The 11,874-nt window shown below is 43.6% G+C and overlaps 1 protein-coding gene across 1 annotated transcript in view; it reads left to right on the top strand.

Annotated features, from left to right (window-relative positions):
- GNB5 (guanine nucleotide binding protein (G protein), beta 5) overlaps nucleotides 1-9,452 on the top strand; it is a 32,446-nt gene extending 22,994 nt beyond the window's left edge. The window contains exons 7-10 of the mRNA XM_011928632.1: nucleotides 3,453-3,501; nucleotides 5,603-5,699; nucleotides 7,050-7,216; nucleotides 8,896-9,452. Coding sequence (XP_011784022.1) covers nucleotides 3,453-3,501; nucleotides 5,603-5,699; nucleotides 7,050-7,216; nucleotides 8,896-8,907 — 325 coding nt within the window. The 3' untranslated portion in view covers nucleotides 8,908-9,452. The remainder of the gene's footprint in view (nucleotides 1-3,452; nucleotides 3,502-5,602; nucleotides 5,700-7,049; nucleotides 7,217-8,895) is intronic.
- Nucleotides 9,453-11,874: the final 2,422 nt, after the last annotated feature.

Below are 11,874 nucleotides of genomic sequence, written 5' to 3'. Positions count from 1 at the left end.
ACGTACTTAGTAGTACTCCTTGCCCTCAAATGTGGGATAAGGAAAAAAGCAGAAAGACTCTCACTTGTTGTAAATATGCAGTAATTACCTAGAAAATCAAAAGAAATCAATCTGAAAATCACTGCAGATAGTAAGTGAAGTTAGTAAAATGCAAGATAGAAGATAAAGCCACAAAAATAAGCCCCTATGTATTAATAAAGTACAGTCATTCCTTGGTATCTATGGGAGATTGGTTCCAGGACCTCCCTCAGATACCAAAATCCTACATAAAACTATGTAGTATTTTCTCAGGGTATGCTGAAGTTATAAAAATAAATAAATAATAAAATTAAAGTGGTATAATATTTGCATATAGCCTATGCACATCCTCCCATGTACTTTAAATCATCTCTCAATTACTTATAATATCGAATAAATGTAAATGCAACGTAAATAGTTGTTAGACTGTATTGTTTGGAGAATAACGACAAGAAAAAAGGTTCAGTACAGATGTGACAATCCTTTTCCTTCTTAGAATATTTTTAATCTGCAGTTGATTTTATCCATGAGTGTGGAACCGATGGCTATGGAGGGCCAATGTACAGCTTTAAAATGCACACACTCAGCTGGGCACTCTGGCTCATGCCTGTAATCCCAGCATTTTGGGAGGCCAAGGTGGGTGGATCACTTGAGGTCAGGAGTTGGAGACTAGCCTGGCCAACATAGTGAAACCCCGTCTCTACTAAAAATACAAAAATTAGCCAAACATGGTGGCACATGGCTGTAATACCAGCTACTTGGGAGGCTAAGGCACGAGAATCGCTTGAACTCAGGAGGCAGAAGTTGTAGTGAGCCGAGGTCACGCCACTGCACTCCAGCCTGGTTGATAGAGTGAGACTCTTTCTCCAAAATAATAATAATAAAAAAATAAAATGCACACTCTCTCACCTGAGCTGTTTCATCTCCCCTGAACCCTCTGCCTCTAACCTCCTTTGACCATCAGTTTTCAACTTAAGCTTCCCTCTGTCCAGGAAGCCCCCTGGTTTCCAGGGCTGACTTAGGTGCCCTCCTGTGTGAGGGGGACCACACTGCATGGCCAATTTACTCATCGATCTCCTGCACTGAGGAAGTCAGAGAGAGAGAGAGAGAAAATCTTACGGTGGTAACCAAACTTTTTAAACTATTTATGAATTCTTAATGGGAGAAATAAAAGATGTTGATAAATGGAGACGTAAACCCAATTTTTGATAGGGAACACTGCAACTTAAAATTTTAAATGGCCATTTTTCTACATAGAGTGAATGCAGTTTCAATTAAGTTATTTTATGGAATGGTGTAAATTGGCGCTGAGACTCATCTGACGGATGCTACAGGGACTGATTCAGTGGGCCATGTTCAGGGTACCTTTTGATTTTCTTCCAGGGCAAACACTGGCTACCATGTCTGCCCAAGGCTGAGGTTATACTGAGCATTGTCATTGTTCTCTTAGCATGCCCTTCGTGGTACACTGGATTAGTTAGGACATGGGCTTGTATGAGAGAAGCCCAAATAACAGTGACTTAAACCAGATGGAAGTTTGTTCTCACCTTAAAATCTGAGCTGCTATGACAGCTCATTCTGTCTTCGCAACCCACTCCCTAGGATGGTGCTCCCTCTCCCGCCCCCAATGGCCTACCACCATGCCTTCTTTCCAGCTGGTTGGTAGAGGAGAGTTGCGCTTATCGCTTCTGTCTACATCCCATGAGCCAGAACATGATCATATGGCCACATCTGGCTACAGGAAGACTAGAAACATAGTTTTCATTCTGCCATGTGCCCAGGAAAAACAAAAACCAGCGTTTCAGTGGGGCTCACTATTAGCATTTTGGGAAGGACATTTCATTGTAAGGGAATGTTCCATGTAAGACATTTACCATCCCTGTGGCCCAGCCACTGAATTCCAGTAGCACCCCCTGGGTTTGGTGCCATTCAAAAAAATCCTGCTTTTATTTAACCATAGCTATAGGAGAGAGAGAGGGGACACTGGGGGCACAAAAAGTCTCTTCCAGATAATCTACATATTACCTGGAAGATAATACACGTGGTCCCTGAACTTCCCACCAGCAGAAGGAAATCATAGCCCATGTGGCCCCAAATGGTATTTAATCTAGAAATCATTTTGACATTGGAATATGGACGCGTCAGATACTCCATGAATTCGTAATGCTTTCAGAAACATAATGTGCCCACACCGTGATAGACTGACTGGGGCAGAGCTGAATGGCTAACATTTCCCATCCAGCTTTTCTGTTCTGCATCCCCGTCTTTCAGGCCAGTGTAAGTTAGTCACACAAAGTCAAGCTTCCCTCTCCTTTGCCAAATGTTTTGACTCTCCCCTCCCGCGGGTAGGAGGAATAACTTTAGCTGTTTTAAAGGGCTGCTCCTCCTCTGGCTTTTATGGAGCTATAGGGTAGGTCACTGGTACAAGAAAGGAGAAACAGGCCAGGTGTGGTGGCTCACGCCTGTAATCCCAGCACTTTGGGAGGCCTAGGAGGGTGGATCACTTGAGGTCAGGAGTTCGAGACCAGCCTGACCAACATGGTGAAACCCCGTCTCTACTAAAAATGCAAAAATTAGCCAGGCATAGAGGTATGTGCCTGTAATCCCAGCTACTTGGGAGGCTGCGACATGAGAATCGCTTGAACCTGGGAAGTGGAGGTTTGTAGTGAGCCGAGTTCACGCCATTGCATTCCAGCCTGGGTGACAGAGTGAGACTCAGTCTCAAAAAAACAAACAATGGAAGGTGTGGGGAACACAGCTGGGTGAGGCAGGGTGGAGGGGTTTAAAGACATTTGCTCTCATTCTGCCTCTGGATTATAATTTAGGACCCATATTTCTCACTAATCATTGAGAAGAGAATGACTATAGCAGTAATAATCATCATTTATTGAATGTGTTTTAATTGGCACCATGCCAGATTCTTTGCATGGACTGTCTTATGTAAACTTCACAGCAAAAAATATGCATTATTACTCTCACTTTTCAGATGAGGAAACTGAGGCTGGGCAAGAGGAAGTCATTTGCCAAAAGTATCGCAGGTAGTAAATGGTCAGTGCAGACATCCAATGTGGCTTTGTGCATCTGATTCCGTGTCTGTGCTCACACCCCCTTTCTTATCCCTCAGCTCTGGGCCAAGTCTTAGGAATTAGATATGTGATTGAGGGAAACTATATTTACAGGGGGTCTGTGTGTTCTGTGCCTGATATCAACACACATTATCTCACTCTACGAGGCCAGCGTCATTGTCCCCCACTAACAGGGAAGAAAACTAGAAGTCAGTGGGCCTGACATATGAGCTTCCTCTTCTGTCTTCTGCTGCAAATATTCCTTAAGTCCCTAGAAGTAGAGATTCTGATTCCAAGGGCCTAGCATGGTTCTGATGGGCATCCAGGGTCGGGAATCACCACCCTAGATAAAGTACTTTCTCTCTGCAGGTACTACCCCAGTGGAGATGCCTTTGCTTCAGGGTCAGATGATGCTACGGTATGTTTCTAAGTTATTGAGAGCTTTTCCTATTCAATAGAGGGATCTGCTAACTTATTTTTAGAAAATAACTATTTTTCTGGTTACAGAAGTAATGAGTATTCAATGAAGAAAATTTGGGGGAATATTAAATTACCTTGATCTCCTTACCCAAGAAAAATCATAGCTGGATGAATTCCTTTATGACTTTTTTTCTTTTTGACAAACAAAATGCTTTATAATTTGGCATTTTCACTTAACAGAATGTGAACATTTTCCCAGGCCGATAAACATTTCTCTCCATTATATTTTCTTAATGATTGAGTAGTATTCCATGTTATGAACGTGACATTTGTCTTCAATTTTTGGACATTTGAGTCTTATCAAGGTTTATTTGTTGTTGTTTTTTTTCTGTTAAAAACACTACTGTTAGTGTTTTTGTACCTTGCTTATCATTTCCTTAGCATTCTCAGACATAACTTGCTGAGCCACAAATAGACCCAGTTTTAAGGCTTTTGATACTGATTGCCAAATTATTTTCAAGAGAAAAAATATTTTCTTGTTGCCCTCAGAATATCAAATACCTTATGAAATAATGGTTTCCATTCTAATTTTCTGCTAAAGAAATTACAAAAGAATAGATTGAGAGTTTTGAAATAATGAAAATTTAAAACTTCTGTATGTCAAAGATATATAACAATATAAGGGAATACGTCATGGAAAAATTCATGCCACATACAGTACAGGCCAAGTTGAAATCCTGTAGCTATGAATAGGGTTACATAAGCAATAAAACGAACACTCCTATTAAAGAAGAGGGTAAAATGCAGGTCATTTACAAACCAGTAAATCCAAAATGGCAAGTAAACACCTGAAAATGTTTTCAAAGTCACCCATAATCAAAGAAATGTATGTTTTAAGTTTTCAGTGATCGGATGCCCATTTTGCCACTTGGACTAGCAAAGAAATGCTCAGAGGTTGGGTTGGTGGGGAGCCTGGAACAAGCCTGGGGTCAGGATAGTTGGCACCACCCTCCTACAGGGCAGATATGAATCAAGAGCTTGAAAACATCTCTACTTGGCCAGGCATGGTGGCTCATGCCTGTAATCCCAGCACTGTGGGAGGCCAAGGTGGGTGGATCACCTGAGGTCAGGAGTTCAAGACCAGTCTGGCCAATGTGGTGAAGCCCCGTCTCTAGTAAATGAGACTAAAAATACAAAAATTAGCCAGGCTATGTGGCGGGTGCCTGTAATCCCCACTACTCTGGAGGCTGAGGCAGGAGAATCATTTGAACCCGGGGAGGCAGAGGTTGTAGTAAGCCAAGATTGTGCCACTGCACTCCAGCCTGGGTGACAAGCAAAATTCCATTTCAAAATAAAATAAAATATAAAATAAAACATCTCTACTTCTGATCTGGTCATGCTATTTCCTGATAACTCTTCTAAGGATTCTATTTCTTACCTCATCTAAGGAAAATACCAGAAACACATGTAAAGATTTTTATATAAGAATAGTTATCATAATATTATTTATAAAAGAGAAAAATTAAACACAACCAAAACAACAGGATTTGGCTAGATTCTGATATATTCAGTAACCATGTTCATAACGTTTTTTCAAGTTTTCTTTTAATGATATGAGAAAGTACATATAACCTAATGTTAATAGACGCAATAATGAAACATCCAGCCCATTCAGATACACACATAAAATAGAAATAAGACTGAAGAAAACAGCTCAAAATTAGTAAATACCTCTAGGATTTAGGGTGACCCTCATTTCCTTCTGTATACATTTCTGAATATTTCAAAATTTTCTACAATGAATATGTGTCCTTTATCAGAAAAAAAAAGTGGGGCCTCATTTTGTTTTTATACCTGAAGAAATTGCTATATTTGTCATTTCTTTACTGACTCATAGAGATTAATAGGAATCTCTTTACTGACTAATAGAATTAATAGGAGTCAGGACTAAAGGATGAAATAACAGTAGGGAAAACTAAGAAGTTTTTCCTTCATCCTTTAAACTACACAAGTCACTAGCACCTACCTGTAGCTCTGTGGTCATCACATCACCAAACTGAAGCCAGAAGTAAGTGCTGCTTTATTTATTTGCTCCCCAGTGTCGCCTCTATGACCTGCGGGCAGACAGGGAAGTCGCCATCTATTCCAAAGAGAGTATCATATTTGGAGCATCCAGCGTGGACTTCTCCCTCAGTGGTAAGATTTTATTTCAGAAACTTTTCTCGGGACTGTAAGACGGGACTGGAATGAAACTAGCGCTCCACCATCACTCAGTTCCTTTTCATTAACTGAGCTTCCTGTGGACCAGTATGCAAAATCATCCACATTTGCACCAGTTTTCCTCCTCTGAGCTTCTGACCTCCCACTTTGCCCTGCTCCAGGCAACTTCCTCTAGTCCCATTCACTCCAGGGGGAAATGCAGGCTGTGTACTCACCTAATGCTGTCCTTCAAGGCAATGAAGTGTCAGAAATTCACTTCTGCAATGCTCTCAGGCATTTTCTCCCCAGTCTTTGCTTCTCTTCATGCCCCAAAGGGAACTTTTCTCTAAGGTGGAGGTTAAGCAAGAGTCCCTCCTTGACCAGGCACCGTGACTCCTGCCTGTAATCCCAGCACGTTGGGAGGCCAAGGCAGGCAATCACTCGAGGTCAGGAGTTCGAAACCAGCCTGGCCAACATGGTGCAACCTCTTCTCTACTAAAAATACAAAAATTGGTTGGGCATGGCAGTGCATGCCTGTAATCCCAGCTACTCGGGAGGCTGAGGCAGGAGAATCGCTTCAGCCTGGGAAAGGGCGCTTGCAGTAAGAACCTGGGAAATGGCGCTTGCAGTAAGCTGAGATCGTGCTACTGCACTCCACCCTGGGCAACAGAGCGAGACTCTGACTCAAAGGGAAAAAATAAAATGAGTCCCTTCTCAGTGCCCTGAAGCTCATGGCTCCTTTGTGGAAAGTTACTAGTGAAAAATCATAGCTCCAGAAAGATCATGTCAAAAAAAGAAAGCAAAATAGAAAGTTAAAGCAGAGCTAACAGGCTGACTACCTGGACCACTCGATTTCCCCAGACACATCCCTAGACTAACTGCACATGAAGTTCCTGCTACTGCCTGGAACATTTTTTCCCTGCCTTCTCTGCATCACGGACTCCTATTCAACCCTCAAGAGCCAACTCAAATGTCACTTTAACTTTCTCTCTTTAAACAAGTTTTACAAGTTGTTAACTAGCAAATGACTAGAAATAATTTGTGTCTGCAGTGTCCTCCTTGATCCCCCTTCCTCTCTGGTCCTGTAGCACTTTACGTGTGTAAAGCACTTGCATTATGGCTGTTACCATGGGATGCTACAGTGATCTGTTCCTCTCGGCCCCACATCCTCCACCACGGGCCGTGACTGTGCTTTCTCCCCTTTAAATCCTCAAGGTAAAGCACAGTGCCTAGGACTCAGTGGGCCTGAATCACTGCTTACTGAATGAGTGAGTGAATGACGGTCATGTAATGAGAAACAGGAAGCAAGCAACTGGCTTAACAGCTATCATCTCACCCTGCTTCAAGGTCGCCTGCTGTTTGCTGGATACAATGATTACACTATCAACGTCTGGGATGTTCTCAAAGGGTCCCGGGTCTCCATCCTGTTTGGACATGAAAACCGCGTTAGCACTCTACGAGTTTCCCCCGATGGAACTGCTTTCTGCTCAGGATCATGGGATCATACCCTCAGAGTAAGAGAGATGGTCTTCTCTTTTCGTGTGTGTGAGAGGAGAAAGGAGGGGTGACGGGCCTTCTGAAGTAGAGGGAAGGCTTTCAGAGTAAGCTCAGTTGGGCCTGGTCAGCCTCGCCGAGCTCTCGTTTCCACTCTGCCCACAGCCACAGAAGGAACTAGTTGCCTGGAGGGGTAGCGAGTGCCCCATCAATGCAGGTATTCTCCCACAGATTCGACAATTGCGTATCAGCCTGTAGGTGAGGGAATAGTTAGGCTTCATCATCCAGAAAGTTCCTTTTGACCCTAAAAGTCTGATTCTTGTGATTCTAGCCTTTGGCAAACCACAGATAACCAATGTCTTCTCCTATAGTATAGGGTTCTTACTACAATTATCGACCGTGTAATGACGAGGGTCACAGATCCAGGAGGCTGTGAAGCCCCTGAAATTATTACTTTTATCTTTCTTTCTTTTTTTTTTTTTTCTTTTTAGTTTTCCTATAGCTTAATTTTGGAAGTGAAACCCCTGAAATTATGTATGCCAAATTTGGGGTGTAAGCATTTTGTCCTCATGGCTTTCATTAAATTCTCAAAGATAGCTCCATAACCTTGTTGAGTGTTGGCTCCCCCAAAATACTACCAAAATAGCCTGTTTAAGCCGAGCATGGTGGCTCACACCTGTAATTGTAGCACTTTAGGAGGCCAAGTTGGGCAGATCACTTGAGGTCAGGAGTTCCAGACCAGCCTGGGCAACATGGTGAAACCCCGTCTCTACTAAAAATACAAAAATCAGCCAGGCATGGTGGCATGGACCTGTAGTCCCAGCTACTCAGGAGGCTGAGGCAGGAGAATTGCTTGAACCCAGGAGGCAGAGGTTGCAGTGAGCCAAGATTATCCCACTGCACTCCAGCCTGGGCAACAGAGCAAGACTCTGTCTCAAAAAAAAGATGCCCATTCATAGAGCAAAGCTAAATTTATTGCTTACCTCAGTGTGGAACATCAAAAATTGGTAGAGGTGTAGTGGCATCTCAGAAGAGGAGGACAAAGGCATGCATGAGGTTTTTTGGTCTGGTTTAAGGCAGGTCTTTGTTTTGGGGCCACTTAATTAGGATTGGACAACTTTGTGGCATAATAGTTTTAGGATTGCTGGACACGGGTGGGGGAGGGTTTCAAACAAACCCTTTAAAACTAAGTAGTCATTTGATGGTCTATATTGTCCTGAGACATGGGTGTATTTTCTAAAGAGGGTAAGTTGAGTAGTCTAGTGTTAGGATAGAGAAAAAGATTTTTGCAAAATTCCTGAAGTGAATAAAAAGGTTATCTGTGAGTTCATCTTCGTGGGTAAGAGTGTCCTAAATGAGTAAAGTCCTGTTAATGTATACGGTGAGCTGTATGGGTTCAAATGGTTTTGGTTGTCAATCTATAAGAGCAACCAGACCCTAGTAAGGAGGCTGCAGATGCCCCACAAACAATTAACAAGGGAGGAGGGGATGGGTCCAAAGAAGCACCTTTGCGTTGCTAGGAGTACAGTGTTATCCTTCTAAGGCACAGGAGCACCCTATTTTGGATGGTGTGTGTGTGTACACACGCACATGTATGCCCATGCATGTGTGTGAATAGACTAATTTTATCTCTTTAAGCTCAAGTTTTATAAGTTGTTAAATACAAAGGTCTAAAATCTATCTGTTTGTGTCTTCACAGGTCTGGGCCTAATCATCTCACAGTGCACTCATGTATACCTGAGAATTTGAAATCTTCACATGTAAATAGATATTACTTCTAGAGGAGCTTAGAGTTTACTGCGGTTTAGCTTAGGGGAGCAACTCATGGCTCACAGGTCACTAAGCGTCTCCAATATGACTATTAAAACTGTCACCTCTGGAAATACACTAGTGTGAGCCTTCAGCACTGCGAGAATACCTTCAAGTACAGTATTTTTCTTTTGGAACACTTTAAAATGTATCTGTTTTTAAGGTTATTCTAAATTATAGTAGCCTCAACTCATTCTGTCACCAGTAGAATTCAGCAGTTAATATAGTCCGTATTATTTCTTTGAGTCAATTCATTTTCAGAGCACTTTAAAGTCTGATATTTCTTGTGCACTGTGATGCCTGGAACCTTCCTCTGGAAGTGCTGGTTTTATGGACTGAGGACTGGTAACTGGTCTGGATAGAAGCAAATTCCAATTCCAAATGTAATCAGACAAAAATCACTTTTTTTAGAATGTTTTTATTGTAAAAGTGTCTTTTTCAGCTTCCTGTTCTATTGTCTTTTCTCGGATAAAACATTTTTGTCTATGGTGAACTGCTGTAAATGATGCAGAGAAATGCCTCAAAAGGACAGGTGGTTTGACTGCTGAATGATGATGATGTCACTGTGTCACTTGGACAGGGCGTTTTCTCTGAATTGAAAGGAAAGCCAGTGCTGTTTGTAAACAAATGCTTCTGAGAGCAAGCAAAACTCTGTGTGGGAACACAGGATAGTAAACTTATTTAAAAACCTATTAGTAAAATTAGTGGAAACACTTAGGTTAAAGTGGATCTTGTCCATATAAATTATATTCATATGTATTGCATTGCAATTATAATTACATATGCAGATTGATTGATAGTCATGAATAATAATGTCTGCTTCTCTTACATAGAAAGAAAAACAATATTAAAAGAAGATCTTCTCTTTATTTGAGACTCAGAATTCCTTCTGGAAGAAGGAAGTACTTTTTGGTATAGGATCCCTTTTCCTTTTTTGGTTTTTTTGTAAGATGTAGATGCTTATTCTTTGCTTTAGAAAACTTCTCATTTAAAAAGATGGCACGCATTATTATCTAGGGGAATAAAAGGTCACCTCAGACACCAGAGGTCATTCCTGGTGAGGCCTGCCCTGTGGCCTCGTGGGTGGCCTGGGGTCTGCCGGCAGGTTCTGGCTGCGCCTGAAAGCTGCGTGCACCCTGCCCCTTGGACTGTCGGGTCTCCTCTCCTGATCCTGCTCCAGCCCAGCCCTTCTTCTAGTGGTAGCTCTGGCTTTGCAAGCCCAGCTCCAGGCCCTGCTCCTCAGAGAGACTCTTCCAGAGCTCGAGCTGGGCACAGCCATAGGACAGGCCTGGACCAGATGCTCCAGGGGTGTGCCAGGCCCCACCCTCACAACTGCTTGTTCAGGTATTGTGATGGGCCACTCGGTCCAAAATCAGCCAGGCCAGCTTTTCCATCATCTCACTTCAAATAAACATAATAATTTGAACATTTGCAGAGCAGTTACTGGTGGTTTTACTGCACACCGGGGTCTGGGGTAGAGAGAGAAAAATAAAAGGCCTCTGCCTGCCTCCAATGAGCCCAGAGAGAGTGCTTTTAAGTCCCAGTAGATTCTAGTCTGGGCAGGGGCTCAGGAAATGGGCCCAGTGTCTGGCCAGCTCCTGCCAGCTGCTGAAGGGGTCAGGGACACTATGGGATTCCTGAGCTCTGCTCCAGAATGTCCCATAGTGGCCTCTGGTGCGGCTGGTCTCCTTGTGGTGGCATGCCCAGCCCTCTGTCCCACAGCCTTTTTTTTTTTTTTTTTTTTTTTTTTTTTTTTTTTTTTTTTTGTCTCTGCAGTGTGCTTTCCGGCTCCCAGAAGTGAAGGAAGGCACGGGAAAGGAAGGAAAGGTGGCCCAGGGGAAGCACACTCCAGGTTCTATGTTTGGAGGGGTGGAGAGCATCTTCAGGATATGTGCAAAGTAGACTGTGACTTTCCAATCCAAAAAGCCACTTTACAGGCCCAGGGAAAGTATTCCAGAGAATGCGTCCACTGCCCACATGGGCAGGAAGCCCCTCCGCTGTGAGCATGCGCTCTCACGGTGGGCGGAGCCGGGATTTGGACTGTATGACAGCATGTGGAGACTCAGGGGTAAGCTCCATGGAATAGGTTGTGTTTTGCAGATCGAAAATAATGCTGAGTGCATTTTATAATCAGCTTTTCCTTTTTCCAGAGGACTTGGGGATAAACCTACCAAACCAATTGAGGTGAAGGGGCCAGATGGGCTCCCAGAGGTGTAGAGCCTCAGGTAACCCCCTCCCGGGCCAGAAAAAAAGAAAGTTCAGGCAGAAAGGTGTGGGCGATAGGTATTTATGGGAAGTACCTGTGACATGAAGCCAAGTCCAGTGCTTTAGAATGCGTGGTCAGCCTCTCACCGGCGGAGCCCTGGCAGCCATCCCTGTTCTCCCAGGCGAGCCAGAGGCGGGCATCCCATTGCCACTGCCCTCTTCCTGCCCTTCTGCCTCCTTCGCACCCCTCTCTAGATTATAAGTGGTTTAAAACAGCACAGGGTTATCAGGGCCTTTGTGTCCCAGGTTCTTGTAGCTGCCAGGCCAGCTGGCTGAAAGGTGGCACCCCTGATACTGGGACTCCTCTGTGAGTTAGAGGGACGCCATGGTGACAAAGGAGGTCTGACCTCGGTTCACACCCAGCCCTGACACGTTCACAGAATATGTGATAATATCTGAGTTTCTCTCAGCCTCAGTTTCCCCATCTGTAACATGGGATGGCACTAAAATATGTGATGTGCATACCTCATTCTTTAGCACATCTTCAGGAAGATTTCCCAGCTTCCTCCCTGTGTCCTCCTTATTCCCCTTCCTGTTTGCCCCCCTCCCTTCTCCCTCCACCTATCTTCCCTCTTTCTCTTCTCTTTCCTTCCTCCCTCCCTCC

Source organism: Colobus angolensis, unplaced genomic scaffold (genome assembly GCF_000951035.1).
Source record: "Colobus angolensis palliatus isolate OR3802 unplaced genomic scaffold, Cang.pa_1.0 Scaffold78, whole genome shotgun sequence".
Lineage (NCBI taxonomy): Eukaryota > Metazoa > Chordata > Mammalia > Primates > Cercopithecidae > Colobus > Colobus angolensis.
This window is presented reverse-complemented; position numbering and strand designations above follow the sequence as displayed.